The 24,429-nt window shown below is 41.8% G+C and overlaps 1 protein-coding gene across 12 annotated transcripts; it reads right to left on the bottom strand.

The window, feature by feature from the left end:
• Positions 1–3,031: 3,031 nt before the first annotated feature.
• Positions 3,032–24,429, bottom strand: ZNF239 (zinc finger protein 239). Of its 12 annotated transcripts, XM_063607363.1 has the most exons (4): positions 24,291–24,368; positions 23,384–23,424; positions 21,787–21,840; positions 3,032–7,956 (listed from the first exon to the last, which is right to left on the bottom strand). In XM_063607363.1, the coding sequence occupies exon 4, from the start codon at positions 7,862–7,864 to the stop codon at positions 6,488–6,490; it is 1,377 nt and encodes a 458-aa protein (XP_063463433.1). In that variant the 5' UTR covers positions 7,865–7,956; positions 21,787–21,840; positions 23,384–23,424; positions 24,291–24,368; the 3' UTR covers positions 3,032–6,487. The 12 variants fall into 12 exon arrangements, with proteins under 12 accessions (XP_063463433.1, XP_034786272.1, XP_014201900.2 ...); XM_034930381.4 differs by lacking the exon at positions 21,787–21,840; XM_014346414.4 differs by lacking the exons at positions 21,787–21,840; positions 24,291–24,368 and adding an exon at positions 13,046–13,101 and having other exon boundaries at positions 23,384–24,284.

Raw genomic sequence — 24,429 nt, forward strand, 5'->3', positions numbered from 1 at the left:
CTTGTGTGGGTCTATTTCTAGATTCTCTCTTCTGTTCCATTAAACTGTTTTATCTCTGCCAATTCCAAACTGTTTGATTGTTTTTAACTATAAGGAAGTCTTAAAGTCAGGTAGAATGATTTCTTTCATTGTATTCTTTTTCAAAAACATTTTCAGTGGTTGCAGTTCCTTTGCCCTGCCATATAAATTTCAGAGTAAGCCTGTATACATCAACAAAAAAATCTTGCTGAGATTTTGATAGGAATTATGTTAAAACTACAGATCAGTTTGAAGAGAATTGACATCTCAAATATCAATGAATATGTATGTCTCGACTTATTTAGATCTTCTTCGATTTCTTTTATTAGTGTTTTGTAATTTTCAGCATACAAGTCCTATACATGTTTTATTAGATTTATACCTAATTTTTTTATTGTTGAGTGATTGTAAATGGTATTCAGCCTTTAACCTCAGTTTTCACATAATCATTGCTAGTACACAGAAATGCAGTTGATATTGGTATGCTGATCTTGTATTCGGTGATCTTGATGAACTCATTTATTCTCGTAGTGTGTGTATGCATGTATCCCTTTGAATTTTCTGTGTAGATAATTGTGTCATTTGCAAACAGTGACAGTTTTTAAAAATCTATATGTCTTTTTCCTTTTTATTGCCTTATTGCCTTGACTAGGACTTCGTGTACTATGCTGAATAAGAGCTGTGGGAGTGGAATCCCTGCCTTGTTCCCAATCTTATGAAGAAAAAACTGCTTTTTTTTTTTTTTACCATTAAGTATGATAGTAACTGTACATATTTTTAGGTGCTCTGTGTAAAGCTGAGGAGGTTTCTCTCTTTTCCTAGCTTGGTGAGGTTACTATGAATGGGTGTTGAATTTTGTCACATTTTTTCCTACATTATTTGATATGTGCTTTTGCTTCATTGGCCTATTAATATGGTGGATTAATATATTGAACTATTCTTGCCTTCGTGGAATAAGCCTCACTTAGTTGTAGTGCATGATTCTGTTGATATATTTTTGGGTTCAATTTGCTAATTTTTTTTTTTTTTGAGATGGAGTTTTGCTCTTGTTGCCCAGGCTGGAGTGCAATGGTGCGATCTCGGCTCACTGCAACCTCCACGTCCCACGTTCAAGCGATTCTCCTGCCTCAGCCTCCCGAGTAGCTGGAATTACAGGCATGTGCCACCATGCCTGGTTAATTCTGTATTTTTAAAAGAGATGGGGTTTCTCCATGTTGGCCAGGCTGGTCTCGGGCTCCTGACCTCAGGTGATCCACCCACCTCGGCCTCCCAAAGTGCTGGGATTACAGGCGTGAGCCACCATGCCCAGCCTCAATTTGCTAATGTTTTTTGAGGACTTTGTGTATGCAGGATATGAAGGGTATTGATCTGTATCCTTTATCCTTCAATATTAAGGATATTGGGCTGGGTATGGTATGTAATGTAATGTAATGAAAACTGTAATCCCAGTTTTCTTAGTACTACTGTCTGACAACTTTGGTATTAGGAAAATATTGGCATCATAAAATGAATTTGTACTTCTCTGATGATTAATGATATTGACCATCCTTTCATGTGCTTACTGACCATTTGCATATGTTCCTTCATAAAATGCCCATTCTTTCGTCTAGTTTTTTTTCTTTTTCTTTTTCTTTTTTTTTTTTTTAGGCAGAATTTCGCTCTTGTTGTCCAGGCTGGAGTGCAGTGGTGCGATCTTGGCTCACTGCAACCTCTGCCTCCTGGGTTCAAGTGATTCTCCTGCCTCAGCCTCCTGAGTAGCTGAGATTGCAGACGACCGCCACCACACCCAGATTTTTTTTTTTTTTTTTTTTTGTATTTTTAGTAGAGACGGGGTTTCACCATGTTGATCAGGCTGGTCTCAAACTCTTGACCTCAGGTGATCTGCCCACCTCAGCCTCCCACAGTACTGGGATTACAGGCGTGAGATACTGTGCCTGGCCTTTTGTCCAGTTTTGAATGTTTTTCTGAATTACTGGGTTGTAAGAGTCTTTAATATATTCTGTATATAAGTCCTTCTTCATCACATATTTGTCCTATAAATATTTCCCCCCACTCCATAACTTTCGTTTCTTGATATGAAGTTTCAAACAACATAAGTTTTAAAACTGATGAAACCCAACTTAATTTTTTCTTCTAAGATTTACGTTTTTCATGTCCTCTTTAATGAAGATTTTCTTCTAGGCACTTTATGGTTTTCATGCTTGTATTACTCATTTTTCCCCTATACAAAGATTCAATTGTTACAGAACTGTGTTGAAAACTCTATCTTTTCCCTTTGTCTTTGCATCTTTGTTGAAAACCACTTGAAAATATATGGGTGAGTCCAGTTCTGTTTACCTGTATGTGTAGCCTAGATCCAGTACCATACTATCTTGATCACTATATCTTTAGTTTTGAAAAAAGTCTGTAATCCCAGCACTTTGGGAGGCTGAGGCAGGTGGATCACCTGAGGTCAGGAGTTCAAGATCAGCCTGGTCAACATGGTGAAACCTCGTCTCTACTAAAAATACAAAAAAAATTAGCTGGATGTGGTGGCACACGCCCGTAATCCCAGCTACTTGGGAGGCTGAGGGAGGAGAATCACTTGAACCCGGGAGGCAGAGGTTGCAGTGAGCTGAGATCGTGCCACTGCACTCCAGCCTGGGTGACAGAGGGAGACTCCATCTCAAAGAAGAAGAAGAAAAAATCTTAAAAAATTGTTTTGACTTTGTAGGTCCTTGAGGTTTATAACTTATGCATACAGTGTATCTATTTATTTTTAGGACTTATTTACTTTCTTCTAGCATTAGTACATGTTTTGTAGCTTTAGTACAGGTCTAGTAACTTTGTCCCTACATTTCATAATTTTGATGCCGTTTTCATACTTTCAACTTTTTAAAAATATTGAGCTTGTATCCTGTGACCCTGCTAAACACACTTACTAGTTTTAAAAACATTTTCAGACACTTTATGCTTTTCCATATAGACAATCATGTCACAGCAGTTTCATGCCTTCTTTCACATTCTGTATCCCTTTTCTTTGAGACAGGGTCTCACTCTGTCGCCCAGGCTGGAGTGCAGTGGTGCGATCATAGCTCCCTGCAGCCTTGACCTCCTGGGCCTCCAGTGATCCTCCTGTTCAGCCTCCTGAGTAGCTGGCACTACAGGCACATGCCACTATGCCTGGCTAATTTTTATTTAAGTTTTGGTAGAAATGAGGTCTCACTATATTGTCCAGGTTAGTCTTGAACTCCTAAGCTCAAGCAATCTTCCCACCTTGGCCTCCCAAAATGCCAGGATTATAGGCATGAGCTACCACACCCAGCCTCTTTTTTATTGGCTTATTGTACTGGCTAGGACATCCACTACAAGGTTGACTGGAAGTGGTGACTAGACATCTTTCTCTTGTTTCCAATCTTAGGAGAAAAGTGCTTTTTACTTCACCAGTAAGTACGATGTCAGATGTAGGTTCTCCCATAGATGCTCTTTCTTAGATTCTTGAAACTCAATTTAATTCCTAATCAACTGAGCGATTTTATCATGAATGGGTGTTAAATTTTTTCAAATGTTTTCCTACATTAAAAAAATTTTGTGGTTTTTCTTTTTAATATTAATATGAAACATTGCTTTTTGAATGTTAAAGCTTGCATTTCTAGGATAAACCCTACTTGGCCATATGTGTTTCCTTTTATAGATTGCTGTGTTCAACTTGGTATTTTAAAAAGGATTTTTACATCTATATTATTATTAAGAGATATTGATCTATGAGTTTTTCCTATGATGTCCTTTTTGGCTTTGGTATCTGGGTAATGTTGGTCTCATGTCTTTTCTTTGGGGGAAGGTTATCAGCTAAAAATTCAATTTAATAGGACTATTCAAGTTCTCTCAAGTGGGCTTTGATTCTATAGTCCTTAAGATAAAATTTTCCAATCAAGTTGCTGAATTTATTGGAATTAAGTTACTAATAAGATTCCTGTATTACCTTCTTGGTGTATAGGACCTATAGTGATATTTACTCTCATTCCTGATACTAGGAATCCTTTCAACCCTTTCAAAGAGTTAGGTTTTGGTTCCATTAAATTTTCTCTATTGTTCGTCCATTTGTGATTTTTGTGACTTTTAGCTCTGTATCATCTCCTGTTCTACTTGCTTTGGATGATTTCTGTTCTTTTTCTCATTTCATAAGGTGGAAGTTTAGACTATCGAATTGAAATCTTTTTATCTAATGTAAGTATTTAATACTCTGATTTCACCTCTAAGCACTGCTTTAGCTACATTTCACAAATTCTGACATATTCATTCAGTTCAAAATATTTTCAAATTTTTCTTACTTTCTCTTTATTGCTCATTTAGGAGTATGTTGTTTAATTTCCAAATACTAAGAGATTGTTCAGACATCTTTGTTATTGGTCTCTTACTTAATTCTGTCCTGGTGAGAGAATATACCTTGTATGGTTTTCATTCTTTAAAAAATTTTAAGACTGTTTTATTACAGTCCATAGTAGGCACACTTGAAAACAATGTATACAGGTTGGGCACAGTGGCTCACATCTGTAATCCCAGTGCTTTGGGAGGTCCTGGAGGGAGGATTGCTTGAGCCTGTGAGTTCGAGACCAGCCTGGGCAACAGAGCTAGACTCCATCCCTAAAAAAATAAAAAATAGCTGGGTGTGGTGGCACATGCCTATAGTCCTAGCTACTCTGAAGGCTGAGACAGGAGGATTGATTGAACCCAGGAATTCAAGGTTGCAATTAACTGATTGCACCATTGCACTTCAGCCTGGGTGAAAGAGTGACACACTGTCCCTAAAAAATAAAAATATATTAATATATCATGCTGAGTGTTCTACAAATGCCAATTAGTCAAGTTAGTTGATAGTGCTGTTCAAGGCTTATACCTCCTAAGTGACTTGTGCTATCAATTACTTATTTAACTATCTAATTATAATTGAAATTGTGCCTCTTTCAATTTTGCCAGTTTTTATTTCATGAATTTTGAAGCTCTATTTATGTGTACTTAAGCTAGAAAGTAGCTTTGCTGTAGGATTCCCGAATTCCCATAATACAGAGGTCTTTCCCTTGGGGCCATTCAACTTCTGCAGAGAAGAAACTTCCCATTTCTTGCTGGACGTTAAACCTCTGGTCAGCCACGTACAGGAGTTGGGGAGCAGTGTGTGTTTATGTAATGAGGAGGTATGTTCCATATACAAATGGCCATTAGTTTCATTGCTTTCCCTTCACATCTCACTCCCATCTTCCAAGGTACTAAGCATTTCTGAGCCTGGTGCCAAATTGGTTCCTTCTTTTCCTTATCCCCATATGCAAGCAGCATAACTGTGCCTGCTTCTGCTCTACTGGCTATCTTTCCATCTTTCAAATTTTCATTTGCTGATAGTCTTTCTCCTATTCTCCTTATTGCTGTAGTTTGATAAATTAAATTTTCCTCGCATCTTAATGTTGTCCAATGTGATGAGACATGTTTAACAAAAGTGCATTCTCGAATACTTTCTGTGCTAGCCATTTTTAGCTTATCAAGCCCCAACATGATTTCTGCAGCCTCTAAGCTGCCCCCTGCTCCTTATGTATTCATTTTTCCAGCTCTGCCTCTGGAACCTATTTGTTATTATCACCTGCTCTCAGGTACCCCTCCTGAGTAGCTGGGTCTGCAGGTCTGTGCCAGCACACCAGCTAATTTTTGCACTTTTTTATAGAGACAAGATTTTGCCATGTTGCCCAGGCTGGTCACGAACTCCTAGGCTCAAGTGATGCACCCTCTTCAGCCTCCCAAAGTGCCAGGCATGTTACTTTGGACCCTTCCTCACATTCACTCTGGAAGTATCCCAATAAACTAGCTGTACTCACCAAAAAGTACTTATGTTCCTGAATAGTTGCCTGGGAGGGGCTGTTCAACTTCCTATCAAAATGGTATATGGGAATGTACTACATGAGTAACTCTCTTCCAGCTTTTTGTTGTGTTGCTACAAACTATTATATCTTTTTGCAATAAACACAATAATTTCCATGTCCATTGTATTTCCAACTGCCCTCTTGGCCTAAAATGGACGCAGTGTACAATCATAGTTTAGAGGGGGCTAATCAGGACTGGAAAGAAGTATGAAAAACACAAGGCACAAAATTTGAAGAGAAACCAGAGTTTCAATTTCTCAGAGAATGTGAACAAAGGGAAACATGCCCTGCTTGAGAATAAACATAAAGTTCTTGCCGTTAAAATGCTGGGTAGAACATGTAGTTGAATTGTAAAGTACAGACACTTTTACTCTACCCATCTGAGAAACAAGAACAATCCATTCATTGTACAGCATAACAAAGTGCTTGATACTTAAATATTTTGAATGAGTGATTTTTCAGTGAGGGAACATATCTAAATAACCCTTACATCTCTCTCCTTTGTAGAATATAAAGAGGGATACTAAATATTTAACAGTTTTTACAGTATGAGCGCTGTGAAGACCTGAATGGGCTAATGTCAGTTAGCGAGGATCTTTCTTGTGAACCCGCTGGTGGATGTGAAGGTTGGAGCTCTGGCTGAAGCCCTTCCCACACCTGCTGCACTCATAGGGCTTCTCTCCAGTATGTACTCTCTGGTGGATGAGGAGTTTGGAACTCTGGCTAAATCCCTTCCCACACTTGCCACAGTGATAGGGCTTCTCTCCAGTGTGGACTCTGAGATGGATGCGAAGATCCGAGCTCTGGCTGAAACCCTTCCCACACTCATAGCATTGGTAAGGCTTCTCTCCTGTGTGGATGCACCGGTGAATGTGAAGGTTCGAGCTCTGACTGAAGCCCTTCCCACACTCACCACACTTGTAGGGCCTCTCTCCTGTGTGTACTCGCTGGTGGATGTGCAGGTTTGAGCGCTGACTGAAGCTCATACCGCACTCCTCACACTCATAGGGCTTCTCTCCAGTGTGGACTCGCTGGTGGATGTGCAGTTTGGAGCTCTGACTAAAGCCCTTCCCACACTTGTCACATTTATAAGGTTTTTCGCCTGTATGGACGGCATGATGGATGAGCAGACTTGAGCTCCTGGTGAAGCCCTTCCCACACTTGTCACACTTATAAGGCTTCTCATCTGTGTGGACTGCCTGATGGATAAGCAGACTCGAGCTCCTTGTGAAGCCCTTCCCACATTGCTCACATCTGTAGGGTTTTTCTTCTGTGTGGTCTCTCTGATGAAGTAGTAGCTCTGAGCTTTGACTGAAGTTCTTACCACACTGACTACATTCGTATTGTTTCTCTGCAGTGTGGATTTTCTCATATGGATGACCATCTGGGCTGGTGTTAAGTATTTTCCCACAGTTATTATGGTCACAGGGTTTCTCCTCTGTATGAGCTCTCTGCTGACTACAACTGACCACCTGTGATTTCCATCCATGAATGTCTTTGCAGTTACAGTCAATGGGATCCAAAGATTCTTTTAACTGGCCATTCTGGCAAGTTGCCTCACCATTTAACAATGGCGAGGCCAGTTCTTGTCCATCAGACACCAGTTTAACTTGAAGGTTCTCTGAACAACTTTCCCCCTTTATCACTTTTCTCTCAGTGCTTTCTTCCATTACAAAGAGACGTCTGATTTCCTGATGATCCTGAGGCTCATTCTTACAGAACTTCACTGAAGAGTCTTGTGTGTCTATTTGGCTTGAGACTTTCAAAGGCAAATATGTTTCACTTTCAATGTTTTCGAAACAATCACTTTGAAGAGTCATCACACTGTCCCTGTTTCTGGAAATAGGAGAAGATGCTTCTCCCCACTGTTGACAAGGGGAAATATCTAGTTCAGGCTCCCCATCCACTTCCCCTCGATGATTCACAATACAATCCTGACTTCCAGTAATTGTACTGGCCATGCCTTCCAAAACTAGCCAGGAGGAAAGCTCATGTAACAGATCCTGAAGTGTTTACTGCTGAAGATTCTCCACAGAATTTTCATTCAAGTCTCCTAGGGAACAAAGACAATTCAGTGGTAAGAACAAAGGGTAGACTTCAAGATTTCAGAGTGAGAGTGCCTAAGGCCTGAAGTCTTAGTAACTAGGAAAAAGTTCAGCTTGTCTTTATAGTCATGTCCTTTGGGTTAAGGTCAGGTACATTTGTATCTGGGTACAAGACAGAAATTTTCTCTTGGCTTTTAAGCATAGCCAAGGAAAGTCTTCCCTAACTAATCCTATAGAAGGCTGTAAGTCCTATATCCTTGCTAACAATAACATTTCATCTCATCTCACTTCATTTTTTTTTTTTTTTGAGACAGAGTTTCACTCTGCTGCCCAGGCTGGAGTGCAGTGGCGTGATCTGGTCTCACTGTAGCCTCCACCTCCCAGGTTCAAGCAATTTTCCCACCTCAGCCTCCCAAGTAGCTGGGATTATAGGCACATGCCATCATGCCCAGCTAATTTTTATATTTTTAGTAGAGGTGTGGTTTTTCCATGTTGACCAGGCTGGCCTCGAACTCCTGGCCTCAAGTGATCCATCCGCGTCAGCCTCCCAAAGTGCTGGGATTACAGGCATGAGTCACCACACCCGGCCTACTTTCCTTTAAGTAAATTTGCATTTAATTGGTATTCTGCTTTCATAGGTGTGGGGGATACAAGGAAGAAAATATAAATCCTTTTGCTTAACAAGCTAAAGCTTCCTGGGAAGACAAATACACCAAATAATGATACTACTAAGTGAGTGGTGTAGATGAATGTATAGTACAATACAGTACAAGAGATGTATGCCTAACCAGCCACGAAAGCACAGCAGAGGAACACTCAACTCAGACCCTGGTGTTTAGGAAGATTTCTGGGAGAAAATGACAGGAAAAACAAAAACAACAAAAAAAAAGGAAGTGAAATGTGGAGAGAAAATAGGACATGTTAAAGAAAACTACAAGCGGCTTCTTACGAAGGAGGTAAAAACAGTAAGAGTGGTGAAGAATGTGCCACGGAGGGGAAGTAAGAGGCCAGAGCAAAGGGCTTAGTGTCTAATAATAAGGACCTTGGGGCTAAACCCTGAAGGGATTGAAAACTATTAAAGAATTTTAATTCAGAGTGAAATGACTGACTTTGTGACAATAAACACCACTGGAAAGCAAGACTTTAGGTAGCGAGACGGCTGCCATAGCAAATCAGAAGAAAAACGGTAAGGATGATAGTTGTGGAGAGAATAGGAGAAATTCATTCTAGATCATGTGATGATAAACTAAACCTAGAAGAGAAAGGAGGCACCAAGCCTGTTCCTTGGGATTCCTGCCTGAGTGACGGTATGGTGGTGCTATATAATCAGACAGGAAATGCAACAGGAAGAGGCTGAAGTAGGGAAGGCGGCAGAACTGCCTTGTATAATCTGTGGTGTTGGTGGAACATTCTTGCCGTACTGGTCAGTAAGCTGTGAGATATATATAGGTCTGGAACTCCTGTGAGAGAACTGTGCTAGGAATACAGAGTTTAGACTTACTGGTATATTAAAAAACAAAAACAAAAACAAAACCCTCCCCGAGACTTAAACAATTAGAGTGAATAGCCTAATATTACACTGAAATGACAAGAAATCCATAATACTCTTGGGAAAACAGAAAGGCTGACATCGTCAGAATAAAAACATTGAGGAACTCCTAAATGATAAGGAGCAGATGGATTAGGAGTGATGGAGGAACTAGGGGAAAAAAATGTACAGCTCAAATTATGTATAACAGAAGGCTTCTTCATGGGTAAAACATCCTAAGAAATCATAGAAATTCAATTACCAAACTCAGAATCAATAATTACAAAGCAAGGGAGCACTGACCCCATTTCTCTGGAGTCTATGTCTCAGAAAATAATAAACAATGATAAAGTAAGACATTTCTTAATTCAACTTAGGCATTCCTAACAGCTGTGCTAGTTTTTGCTGTTAGCAGCACTGTCCCAGCCCACCCTCTTCCTCTCAGAAATAGAAATATTGGATGGCTAGCAGCAGTGCCCTCATATAAAGTCTCAAGAATAAAATAAATCATCTGCCAAAGAAAGACTGCTAATAATATTAACTGGACTGAAGAGAGAAGCAGAGGTTGAGGTAATGTTGAACCTACACAATGACCAATGGATTAAGGTACAAAAAAGAAGTAATTGACAACATAAGTGCCCAGGATAAAACTTCAAGCTAAACTTTTTAATGGGAGTTCTGACAAGGAAGATAGCCCAGCGCTGGAAATAAAGAAGCAGGGCATGCCCCAGATAACTCAGTGGCAAAAGAGGTGGACTTAAAAATGGCCTACACCACTGTGCAGGGGAGTACAGGGAATAGGAGGCCCACCTGAGGCTCAGCCCTAGCCCTTAGCCCATCCGTGGGGCCAGTTTACTGCCTGGGTAGTCCCCTTGCCCATGTATCCAGCTACAAAACAATTCAAATTTTTTCTTTTTCCCAAAATAAAACCTCAGCTAGCTCTGCCAACTGTCAAAAAAAAAAAAAAAAAAAAAAAAGGCCTATAATATCCACCATCTGGATTCTTATTACCTCCCTCCCTAGCCCAATCAGCAGAAGTGTCCCCTAAAGTAGAACACACATGCATGCCAAAGTGGGTCAAGCATGCGTTGAGGACACACTCCAATATCATGCTGAGAACACAAGAATTTTGAAAAAATATATAAGGAGACCAACAGAATTTAAAAGGTACATAATTAAAATCCCAGAAAAACTGGAGAGGATATCACATTAGGATATCACATTTAAACACAATCTAATAATAAAATATAAACATATTGCTATGAAAAATAATAATTCTAAATAAAATGACTGAAGATGATGATAGGTTATGTCACTTGTTTCCTAGATATGTGTCAGGCTGTTTTAGTCAAACGCCTGCAATCTAGACGAGTTAAACAGTAAAATGAACACATGGCTAAGATGGAAGATTGAGGAATTCTCCAAGAATGCATATGAAAAGACAGACAAATAGAAAGATAAAAGTAAAAGCCCATCTTCAAGGAGCTGCATGAGGACAGTGAAGATGGAACACAGGGAGAGAAAATGATCAAAGAAATAATAACAAAAAAATGTTTTCTAGAATTCAAGATTCAGGGCCCAATAAATGCTAAAAAATGGTATGTAAAAAGACCCCAAACTAAACATACTCTTTTAAAACCTCAGGACTTCAAGGAACAAACAAACAAACAAACAAACAAACAGAAAATGCTAAAAGCTTCCAAACAGAAAAGCCAGGTTATGTGCAAATAAATGAGAATTATATTGACACTGAACAACTAATTGGCAATATTGCAAATCTTCAATATCTTCAAATTTTGGGTTAAAAGTCATTGTGAAATTATAATTTTTACCCAGCCAATTAACCATTTCAGTGGGAGGAAAAAATAGACACTCTTTCAGACACGAAAAGATTCAATTACTAAAACAATCATTCAGGAATATACTATAGCAAAATTTTTTAAAATTTAAGAAAAAGGATACATGCTGCAAGAAATAACAGTAAGCCAAGAAGTCAATACAATATACAATTAGGCCAGGCATGGTGGTTCATGTCTGTAATCCCAGCATTTTGGGAGGTTGAGGCGAGGTGATTGCTTGAGCTCAGGAGTTCGAGACCAGTGTGTGCAACACGGCAAAACTCTCTCTCTACAAAATACAAAACAAAAACCCCCAAACCCCAAAACCATAGTTGAAAAATAAAAGAAAAAAATAAACAAAACTCTACAATAACAGCATGGAGTCAAAACCCCCCAAATAAAATATATTTTTAAAAAGCAAGTATTAGCTTCAGAGGAAAAATAAAAAAATTAAAAAGAACTATAATCATACTGTACTACTCGACTCTACAGTGAACAACTAATTACAAAGTCAAAGCAATGTAAGCATTCATCACTGACATGACTCTAACATAAATTCTTAGGAGGCTAGGCATTTGGGGAGGTAATATAAAAAAGCTACATCCTCATCTATAATATAGGGAAGTCAATAGAAATTACAAAATATTGATAAACTGAGAAATAACACTATATCACAATACACTAAATTTAAAGGATACTGAGGTACCATTTTCCACCTGTTACACTAGCACAAACCCGAAGTCTGAAGACACACATTACTTGTGAATGTAAACTGATACGAAGGACAGATATTTTGACAATTATCAATCAATGTCATAAATATATGCACTCAGCATTCCAACTTAGAGTTTTACTCTTCAGATTTTCAGGCATAATTTGTGAAATGACATTTACGTGAGACAGCTCACTTTTTAAAGGCCAATGACCAGAACCTGGATAGACAAGAGCTACAGACATGAAAGAAACTTTTCACTGTGCACGTTTTATATTTATTTTTTAACCATGTGAATGCATTTATTGTTTACATGAGAGAGAAAAATAACAATATGTAAACATATTGTCTGGAGTAGGAAGACAAACCCAATATGGAACAGCTAGAAAGGTGAAAATTGAGTGCCTTTGGAAGCCACACTGTGGCTGATGGAGCAGCAGAGTCAGGAAACAGGAATGTTTTTACTATGAGCTGTCCACACAACTTGTTTTACCCAGGTGAGTGTATCACTTTGTTTATAAATTTCAAAAGTAATGGCAAAAATGAAAAAGAAAAATGACAAAAGAAAAACAGGGCAGTTTGTAGCGTTAAATCATGAAATGGGCTGAAATGATTAAATGGATTTTAAAGGATATTGCTTCAACAGCCATATCGTACAATACTTGGAAATGGCTAGTGGTTATAGAAATTATAGGTATATGAAAATGAATGGGGGAGGAATTTTATGAAAGGTGCATTTTAATGAAAGTGTGATGTTAGCTTTTAAAAAAATGTTTAAAATAATATGAAGAATGAGGCCGGGCACGGTGGCTCATGCCTGTAATCCCAGCACTTTGGGAGGCCGAGGTGGGTGGATTACTTGAGGTCAGGAGTTCGAGATCAGCCTGACCAACACGGTGAAACCCAGTCTCCTCTGAATATACAAAAAATAGCAGGGTGTGGTAGTGGGCACCTGTAGTCCCAGCTACTCAGAAGGCTGAGTCAGGAGAAATCACTTGAACCCGGGAGGTGGAGCTTACAGTGAGCCGAGATTGTGCCACTGCACTCCAGCCTGGGCGACAGAGTGAGGCTTCGTCTAAAAGAAGAAGAAGAAAAAAAAATATGAAGAATGAGTGTATAACATTAGGAGAAAATACTGACATGAGAAAAGGGGTCCTTTTATAGGGATTTAACATGGCAGAAAAAAGTTCTAACACATACTGCATAAAACAGCACATTAAAAATACACACAGTGTAATCTCATAAAATCTTAATACATATACTTGTAATGTACATACATAAGTACAGAGTCCATAGAAAGTGATTTGATTTCATATTATACTGTGTTGAGTTTTTGAGACTTTTATGTCTTACTTGCATAAAAGAAAAATGTTGAACAAGTATGTTCCATTTTATGTTAATAACAATGAAAACCTAGAGCAGAGCTTGAAATTGGAAGCCCATCTCCTATTTCATTTTTGTCTACTTGTAAATCACTCTCTACAGAGCAGTCACAGTGATACTGGGTCAATCAGAGCACACCATTCCTTGATACAATGGCTGCCCACTGAAGATAAATCTACTTTTTTTTTTGAGATGGGCTCACACAGTGTCTCCTAGGCTGGAGTGCACTGGCACTATCTCAGCTCACTGCAACCTCCACCTCCTGGGCTCAAGCGATTCTCCCACCTCAGCCTCCCAAGAAGCTGGGATTACAGGCATGTACCACCATGCCTGGCTAATTTTTTGTCATAAATCTACTTTTTACCAGTGCCTTCAATGCCATAACTGAGCCAGGCCATGTTCACCACCTCTTAGTCCTTCTTAGATGCACCCTGTGGTCTACCACACTCCTCCTTCCAGGTCTTTGGGTCTCTTCTTGCATGGTTCTCTTTGCCTGGAATGTTCTTCCCCTCCCTAGCCACCTGTTTAAACTATTGATCCCTTAGCTCCCAGTTTAATGTCACTTCAGAGGCTCTCCGTAAGACACATACACAACCCGCATTCCATCACGTCTTTGTTCTCTCAGAGCAGTGTTCCATTCTTCATAGGACTTACTGACTGTATAGTAACACTCCAAAGAATGACATCATAAATGATGTTTAAAGGAGGCAAGTGTACCTGCAACATCTAACTTGAGCTTGAAAAACGATGGCAACAATCTGACTAATTTTTACCCTATTTTAAGCGTTAAACAGACTCATTTTAGGGCAACATCTGTGGGATCTAGGAGTGTTAATAAACTTAAAAGAAATTAAAGTTAAAAAAGAATTGGTGGGAGATTTTAGATACTGAGGACGAGAAGAGAGAAACTTTTTAAAAAAATTTTTTTTATTTTGAGACAGGGTCTCACTCTGTTGCCCAGGCTGCAGCCTGGAGATCTGTACTTGCTGCAGCCTGGAGAATTTTGCTCTCTGAAGCCTCAACCTCTCTGGCTTAGGTGATCCTCCCACCTCAGCCTCCCAAGTAGCTGGGACTACAGGTGTATGCCACCAGGCCCGGCTAATTTTTTATATTTTTTGTAGAAGGGGTTTTGCCATGTTGCCCAGGCTGGTCTCCAACTCCTGGGCTCAAGTGATCCTCCTGCTTCTGCCTCCCAAAGTGCTGGGATTACAGGCATGAGCCACCACGCCTGGCCCAAGAGAAACTGAATATAGTCATGGCCTATTTCTAAACTAGGAGACTGGAACAACTTTAATACTGACAAAAGTGGGAATATAAGAAGGGAACTTAAAAAGGAAAATAATTTTAGGCTTATCAAAATAGAAAGGAGAGTTGAACATCATTAAATGTGTAACAGCTCCTCCTATAAGTGGATATACCATGCATTCTCAGGGGCAATAATGTCCCCAAGGGGTGAGAATTGGTTCATAGGGGACACAACAAATCTTTTTATTTTGTTTTTTGGGACAGAGTCTCACTCTGTCAACCAGGCTGGAGTGTAGTGGCACGATCTCGGCTCACTGCAACCTCCACCTTCCGGGTTTAAGCAATTCTCCTGCCTCAGCCTCCTGAGCAGCTGGGATTAAAGGCACCCGCCACCACGCCCAGCTAATTTTTGTATTTTTAGTAGAGACAGGATTTTGCCATGTTGGCCAGGCTGGTCTCGAACTCCTGACCTCAGGTGATCTGCCCACCTCGGCCTCCCAAAGTGCTGGGATTATAGGTGTGAGCCACCACACCTGGCCAAACAAATCTTACATATTATGCTGGTTTGGGACTCACAAAAAGAATCCTACCTGACAAAACCTTATTCCTTCATACTTAATTTTTCTACAGGAGAAATTTAATTTGTCTCCTTTTGGCAGGGAGAGAGTAATGATAAAGAAAAAGGCCGAGAAACACTGATGATGTAACTTAAAACCAAAGAGCCCTTTGAGATTTCAAGTTAGAAAAAAGACAGAAGCCAGGAGATCAAGACCAGCCTGGCTAACATGGTGAAACCCCGTCTCTACTAAAAATACAAAAAATTAGCTGGGCATGGTGGCACGCGCCTGTAGTCCCAGCTACTCAGGAGTCTGAGGCAGGAGAATTGCTTGAACCCAGGAGGCGGAGGTTGCAGTGAGCCCAGATCACGCCACTGCACTCCAGCCTGGGCGACAGAACAAGACTCCATCTCAAAAAAAAAAAAAAAAGCCAGAGAATCTGCAGAGCAAAGGACTAAGAGAGAAGCTGGAGGAAACAGAAAAACTACGATTTCATGCATGACAAAGAATTTCAAGAGAAGGTCAACACTATAGAAACCATCAATAAAACTGATAATGGTAAATATGCTGAAATAAAAATTAAAAAAGGAACAAACTCTGAAAGAGACAGAAGTTCAGTAGTGACTTCCAAGTGGGCAATTTTGGTACAAGAACAGAGCACAGGCACTGGGTTTATATAAAGAACGTGGAAAGGCCTGGTTCACTACCTGGAGGTAACCACTTTGCCCTGTAGCATTCTCTTTACTCCCCAGGATTAGCTGAAAATAGAAACTGAAAGGCCACAGTTACTGAGGGAAGAGAACCAGGGCCCCACTGTGGACTGAGGGAGGCAAAAACCCTCAAAGCTAACATGATGACACATTTTTCAGTGTTTTTTTTTTTTTTTTGACAGGGTCTCACGGTCACCAGGGCAGGAATGCAGTAGTGTCATCTCGGCTCACTGCAACTCTGCCTTCCTGGCTCAAGGGGTCCTCCCACCTCAGCCTCCTGAGTAGCTGGGATTACAGGTAACTGCCGCCATGTCCTGCTAATTTTTGTATATTTTGTAGAGACAGGGTTTCGCTGTGTTGCCCAGGCTGGTCTCAAACTCATGAGCTCAAGCCATTTGCCTGCCTTAGCCTCCCAAAGTGCTGGGATTATAGGCATGAGCCACTGTGCCCAGCCACTTTTCAGTGTTTTTTGTAGAATGGCTGCTTTTGGCTATAAAATGGCAAGTTCATATGGTTCAACCTAGTAGGTATACATTCATTTCCCCATCTAATTTAAGTTCTTTATGAACATATTTTTTAATGGCTACATACTTTTCTGTGATCCATGATAATTTGCCTGACCAATCCCCTGTGATACATTTAGTGGGTAAATAATTTCTTCACTATTTTAAATAATTCTATAATGAGTATCTTTGTTCACAATTTTCAGTTAAAATTATTATTGCCTTAGACTAGATATCTAAAAAATGAATTACTACATTTGAAAATGTTTAAGGCTCCTTGATTCAGGTAGTCAAAAAGTGTTTTATCTGGCCGGGTGTGGTGGCTCATGCCTGTAATCCCAGCCACTCCAGAGGCCGAGGCAGGAGAATCACTTGAACCTGGGAGGTGGAGGTTGCAGTGAGCCGAGATTGTGCCACTGCACTCCAGACTCCAGCCTGGACGAAAGAGGGAGACTCCGTCTCAAAACAAACAAACAAACAAACAAACAAAACCCAAAAGACTCCGTCTCAAAAAAAGAAAACAAAAAAGTATTTTATCTATTTGTAGGGTTTGAGAGTGTCTCACCATGAATTTCGATTATTTTTGGGAGGGGAGAGGGATGAATTCCTGAATGTGTAAGAAAAGAAATAATGGAAACTGGATATTGCCAGGCAGGGGGAGGACATTCAATGAAAAATAAAGTCCAAGCAAAGATGGCACATGACCAATGTTGGGGAAATGTGGGGAAAGGCAAGAGTACAGAGAAGCAAGTGACCATTACTGGGAAAGACCACAACCTCCTGCAGAGGTAGAAGGGCAGTAAGTGAATAGATCAGGTAAAACAGTAGCACATAGGAAACATCCCGGAAGTCCCTGCTTTCGACACAGACTGCAAGATACCAGATAACTCCCGGAACGTTGAAAAAGGGATTCCTCTGTTGTGGATTAGCCTGGCTTATAACTTGCCATGATGCCTGGTGCTCTTTGAGGTTCACTTGCTATTATATAATGATCTTTATCTTGCTCCATCTGAGAGATCACATTTCAGAAACTCACAGGGATTGGATGATTGTGCAGAAAGCAAAATCAGTCCCACCTCTGGCTTATAAAGGATGGAAAAGGTATGGTTTTTGAGACAACCCAGTAAAACTACCATTCTCCAATTCTTACCAAGTTCTTTAGCTGCTTAGAATAGTCAGAAAACATCCTTTTGTGTCAAAAAGGAAGTAGGAAACAAAGAAGCCAATGGGCAGGTGTCCAAGTTCACATGTCCTTACCCACCAAGACCAAGTTTCTGTAGTTGCCCAGCATCACAGCTGTGCACAGCTTCCTGGGAGCAGAGTCCAGGTGGCCTCACTCCTCCTCGGTGAAGGCCACAGAGGCATCCTTGAACGTAACTGGTTCCTAAAACATTAAGCACATTCCTCCTCAACAAACAACCATCTGCACAAATGCCCTGCAAGTGGGGGTGAAGTCAGCAGCACTGGAAAAGGTAAGAAAGGTATAGAAGAAGTTTGCAGCTCAGGGGATCTGAGTGAGCTAAGCCAAGTTTTGTTGGAAAGTCTTCCCTTTCTCACTTACTTGGCTACTTCCATCCAAATCATTTCCCTCCTGCCCACAACATATCTACGCTCAAGTTCTCAGCTACTGAATCTTTCTGTGTCACTCTCTTCTTGCGTCATTGCTGAGTTGTCATCTTCACCCCATTCCCACCATTATCCTGACAACCTTAACACTCGCAGGAACAATTTACCCAACACTCTGACCTCACATTTCTTAATCGCCACAGTGCCAATGATCTCAGCCACATTTCATCAAACTGTAATAACCATAATCGGGACTAGTCCACTACCTGGACCCCTCTACTCTTAAAATATTAATCTCTCTAATATCCTACAAGTTAAAAATCACTTCCTATGCTTTCTGTTCTTCCTCTTCTAAACTAAGTAGTTGAACATTACTGGGAAAATAAAATAGCACATATACACACAGCCATAAAACACTCTCCTGAGGGATCCCTTGACTTAAAATACCATTCACTGCTAAATATTTATTTCCAGCCCTAACCTCTTACCTCACCTCCAGACTCCAGCTTTCTACCTTTTAACATCTACACTGGGACGTCTAAAGTGCTTAAAACTTAACAGGCCCTAGCTGGGCACGATGGCTCACCGCTGTAATCCCAGCATTTGGGGAGGCCGAGGTGGGCGGATCACTTGAGGTCAGGAGTTCGAGACCAGCCTGGCCAACATGGTGAAACCTCGTCTCTACTGAAAATACAAAAATTAGCCAGGCGTGGTGGTGTGTGCCTGTAGTCCCAGCTACTCAGGAGGCTGAGGTGGAAGGATCTCTTGAACCCAGGAGGCGGAGGTTGCAGTGAGTCGAACAAACAAACAAAAAACAAAACAAAAAACTTAACAGGCCCCAACAGAACTCCTGCTCCAGCAATATCCATCAGCATCTGCTCTTCCCCAGTCATCCCCATTTTAGTAAACAGCCACACGAACCACTCAATTGCTCAAACCAAAATCCCCGATGTCATTTCATTCTCATCCTCACATCTCACCTATCACCCACCTCCTTTACCGCTAAAGCATATCGGCATCCACCCAGCTCCCCTGCCCTGCACTGTCACCTCTCTAGGCCTAGGCAGCACTTGCTCTCACCCACACCAACCTCCTGGTTGGTCTGACTCTACTCTTGCTCCCCTAAACATGAGTTTTCCACATGGCAGCCAAGGTGATCTTTTAAAACAAAAACAAGGCCAATCCAGACTCTTCATCCTGGCCCGTGAGGCTCTCCTGTCACCTCCCCAACCTAGGCCTCTCTTATGATCATATTCAGCACCAGTGACCCAGCAGGCCCTTGAACCGCATCAAACTCATTGTAGCTTCTGCACTAGCTGCCCTCTCCATTCCTCATGATTCAGCTCTCAGTCCAACTGTTGCCTCTTCAGAAAGCATGTCACTGACCATCTAATCCACTGCAGCATCCTGTATATATCATTTTCCTGGTTTAATTTAATTAATTTCTTCTTATAACTTATGCCTTACCTTATTTTCTTATTCACTTGCTTTCTTATTTACTGTCTCTCCCTGCTGAGATTTAAATTCCCCAAGAATAGAGAGGCTGCCTCATTTGTTCATGACGGCATCCCCAAGACCTCAAGCAGGGCCTGGCACATAAAGGGAGTCCAAATATTTATTCAGTCAATGTCAGCAAATCTGGTTCCCTTCAGGGCTCTGTCTGATGAAGCAATGCTTCTTAAACTACCTGTGGTGAAGAACCAGTTTTTTTTGTTTTTCAAACTCTCAATTTCAGTACTTATATCTGCACAGTGCATGGGCTGGAACCACTCTCTAAGGCACAATTTCAAAAGTAAAGTGATAGAATATATAAAAAGTCATAAAGACTGTCTCATAAATTTGATCAGCTAAGCCAGCTTTGGCCTGAGGCTAAAGAGGCACCACTCCCTCCTTCCTTGGGCCTGCCCTGCAGGAGTGACATGACTTACCCAACTTGTCACCAGTGGGGAAGGATGAGGGTAAAGATGAAGGTAAGGATGGGTGCTGTCTCCCAAGCTTTCTGTTCAAGGTCACTGGTCTCCACTCTGAGGAAGAGGGCTGGAAAAGGAGGCTCAAGCCCCGGAGTAAAGGTGGGACAAACAAACAGAAGCAAAGGTTGCTGCCTTCAAGCTCCATCACCACATCCTTTAGCAAGGCATGACCCATGGCATATTAAAAGCAAGTGGACTGGCTGCTCTTCCCAACCAGACCTTCTCTTCAGACCACAGAGAAAAAAAAATTCCTTTCTGTTTAAGGCTAATCTCTTCCTGTGCATTCTAGATCAAATCCCTTCTTCTATCTTCAGAGATGCAAGCCCACCAATTATCTTTTCTCTCCCTTATTTTTTATCCGTCTTCCATCCAGTTGTCTGGATTGTCTAATCCTCCTTCTCTACCTCAACAATATTCAAACCATTTCAGATCCTGTCAATTCTGCCTCCTAAATTTCCCTCCAATGTGTTACCTCTTTTCGATTTCCACTGCCAGTCTTAGTAAGACCCTTATTTTTTTTCTTACCTAGGCTACAATAACTCCTTACCAATTCTTTGTAGTACAATTTTTGTCATCTTTCAGTCCCTAGGTTAGACAACCAGAGTTATTAATTTTTTAAGGTCCTCAAGATAAAATGGCAGGCGGGATTCCATTCTGAGAAGGGAAAGGATATGTTGGTGGACTACTAACTTTGTGGTAGGTAAAAAAATGACAGGAGTAGACCAAATGAAAAGAATCATTGTGACAAGGGAAGGGAGAAAAGGAAAGGAAATTAGTACTCCTGTTAAAGCAAGACAAAGGTGGGACTGAAACACTGAATAATCAACAGTCTTCCCAGGTATCAGTGGCACTAAGGAGTCACTCCAAGGCTGTGCTCCTGCTTACAGTTGGGAGAGCAGACTTGATATTCTAAAGGCCAACCAAAGAGGAAGGTCACAAGTTCAATTGTTTCCTGTTTCTATCAGACAAATGTCGACCTCCTCAGAACTACATACATGCCATCATGTGGCCTTCCACTTCTTTCTAGAGCCCATCTCTGCTCTATCTAACAATTTACTTTGAAGTGGAAAAGCAGGAAGAGGCACACTAGATTACCTGGAGTCATTCAACACATCACACTTGAGTCTAGCACAGTCCTTTCTATAGTAAGCCCTAACTTATTGAGTTCTCCCATCCATTTTGGAGCTTTCAGTCTCAGGACAATAGCCTCTTTCTGAAGCATGAGGATGAGTTAGAATTCTCCTCCTCTGAGATCTCATAGCATCTTTCACATCCCTCTACTATAGCTATTAAGTCTGTCTCCCAAGTTGGCTGGAAGATTCTGAAGGATAGGGGCTACACTCAACTCATCTTTGTTGTTTGAGACAGAGTCTCACTCTGTTGCCCAGGCTGGAGTGCAGTGGCATGATCTCAGCTCACTACAATCTCCACCTCCCGGGTTCAAGAGATTCTCCTGCCTCAGCCTCCTGAGTAGCTGGGATTACAACAGGCATCAACATGACCAGCTAATTTTTGTATTTTTAGTAGAGATGAGGTTTCACTATGTTGGCCAGGCTGGTCTCAAACTCCTGACCTCAGGTGATCCTCTCCACTCAGTCTCCCAAAGTACTGGGATTACAGGTGCGAGCCACCATGTCTGGCCTCAACTCATCTTTAAATCCCCAGCAACTACCACAATTGACTTGGAATCTGAAAGATAAATATAAATTCGCATTCAATTTAAATGAATAATAATACAACTAAAAGAAAACTTAAAGATAGTCAAGCCCAAGACCCTCAGTTTACAGATGAAAAAAACCACAGTTCATAAGGGCGAAGTGACTTACCCAATGTCACAGAGGAAGAGCAGGGTTAACTAAGACTCCCGCCTTTCAGCAGACCTAAGGACAATGTGTGGTACACAGAAAACACACAGTGCTTGGAATGAAGTCCTTCCTTTAAATTAAAAAAGTTGTTGTGTAACACACACCAGAATCTCAAAATTTACTAAACTGGCAATCCCCAGTTGCAGCGGCAGTGAATACTTAATCATTAGGGAGCAGGCAGAAGCGAAGGAAGGAAAATGTATTGATTCTACTAAGGTTAATCTCCCTTGAAGTCCTCAATTACTTTTCAGGGCACAGAGAAGCCATGCTCTCAGTACCTCGAGTCAGCTTACTGTCCTCTAAACAGATTTTTTCTAAGAGTTCATGTGTGTGAGGGCTGTATTTGCCAAGCAAAAAGATGGCCTTTGCTGGTAGTGTTAAAAAACATTTTTTTTTCCTTAAAACGCAGTCTGATATTTTATTCAAACAACTTCTGATGTGATGACCTGTTTAGTTAATGGAGAAAGAACAGCCTGAAGTTAGAAAACACGGGGTTTATTTCTGGCCTTCTGCTCTCTGAAACAAAGGACAAGGCACTTTCCTTCGGCTCTCTGTTAGCCGAGTTAGAGCTCTCCACCATAAAACGCCAGGACAGGGCAAAGACGGGGCCCACCATCTCAAACACCATGGGATTCTAAGTGGGGGCTGACCATCTCAAATACCCTGGGAGTCTAAGGGTTAATTTTGAGGTAACCTCCTACAGATGGTTTTATGGGGACAACTGAAAACTCTCTTTAAAAAAGTACGACTTGGTAATTTAAAATTTACTGGAACAGTTAAATATGTAGACATGCTAGTGAAAGAGAACAAATCAACCTGAGTATAAAGGATGAATAACTCATTTTACCTACCCTAGAGACACTTATATCAAGTGTATAGAGAGATATTTCACAATAAACCTTTGGATGTACAAAGATCAACAGAATAAAAAAGGAGTGAAACTCTTCTTTCACTAGGTCTGGAAGAGAGAAGGAAGCTTAGTTCTTAAAAAACACCACAGAGAGTTCTGATGCATAGCCTGGTTGAAAAGCATTTCTAGAGTGATTTTGTAACCACTGTGCTGCCATTTAACGAATTTCCTCGTTTTTGACTCATAGTTAATAAATTATCACTATTAATATGCATTTTTTTGTGTACAGGTAATATAATATGTTCATCAAGATGGTAAGTTCCTTGAAGAAAAGCACCGTGGTTTATCATTCTATCTGTTTTGCTGAGACCACTTAGCACTGGGATGAGTATGGAATAGCTTGGAATGACTTTCAATGTGAGTGAAATGTCTGGCAGGAAAAGGCAGGCTTTGAGAGGCTCCCCAGGAGGGCACAGCCCACTGCTCTGAGGAGTGGAATAAATTCTTGCAGGCAGGATGGGCCAGTGAAAACTCTCTGTGCAGACCCTGGTGACATCATCTGCTAGCTACATGTCCTTAGTATCTTAATGTCCCTACATCCATAGCTATAAAATACCGTACTGGGGGCCTGACAATAAAGAAAACAACACATGGCACAGGGACATTTCAGGGAGATGGCATTTTAGGAGAAATGGAACGCCAACTCACCCGGACCCTGGTCATTTCTTACTCCCAGAGGGGATGGATTCCTGGAAAGGCAGAGTTAGGGAAAGAGAAAAAGCCATGAAAATCAAGTCCAGCAAGACCACGGGGGAAAAAGTTACTCCGCTCCTGCCTCTGACGCTTCTTCAGTCAACCCTTCCACCCACACTCCCTCCATCAGGTGAGAGGTGACGCATTTTCTGTCACCACCTTCATCTCTCTCCACAGGGCTTTCGATTAAACAAGCCAAGTCTTCCCCCCAAAACCAAGAGGCTAGGTAAATTCCGCAGCCGCCGGCAGCTCGAAGCCGTGCCCATTTCCTCTGACTTTTCCGATCTCTGTCCTAAAGTTCTAGTTAAGAGGAGGAGCTTCTCGGGATGGATTTCGGTTGCCCAAGACGCCTTCCCCGACCTCATTCTCAGGAGCCTGGCTCGTTCCTGCGGTGCGGGGGCTCAGATGCAAGCTCTTTTCAGCGAAGGCAGTGCTGCGGGCAGAAACCTCAGTCTCTTACAGAAGCCCCCGTCCGTAGCCTAACGTCCACCGAAAACCCCCCTGCAGTAACGCCCGTCACAGGCGAGGAAAAGGCCGGCGTGGCCAACCACGAAGCCCCCGGCCGGCCCAGGCCAGAGCTCGGCCAGGAGGGAGGAGGGGCCATCGGAGGCGCGGCCGCTCAGCTGCAGGGCCCGACAGGCTTCGGTGTGGCCGCAGCCCGGCCCCGGGGGCGCAGCAGCTCGGAAATGCGGCGCCGGGAGACACGTGCCGCCGCGGGCCGCGCCTCCGCTGGTCGCGTGCCCTACCATCGCCGCCCTCCCGGCTTCCGCAGCTCGGCGGCCCAGCGCCTTCCCCGCGGCACACCCATTTCCTGACCCCTGAACGCCTCTGCCAGCGGCTGGGGAAGCCCGGCCAGTCTCACCTCCCACGTGGAACCCCACGCCTGCAGGGGCCAGATTCCGGATGCTGACCGCTCGCGCGCCTAGGGCCCCGAAATACAAGTCCCAGCAAGCCGCGGGCGAACCACGCCCACTTCCGGCGCGGGCTTCTGAACTCTGCGC

Source organism: Pan paniscus, chromosome 8 (genome assembly GCF_029289425.2).
Source record: "Pan paniscus chromosome 8, NHGRI_mPanPan1-v2.0_pri, whole genome shotgun sequence".
In the NCBI taxonomy this organism is placed as follows: Eukaryota; Metazoa; Chordata; class Mammalia; order Primates; family Hominidae; genus Pan; species Pan paniscus.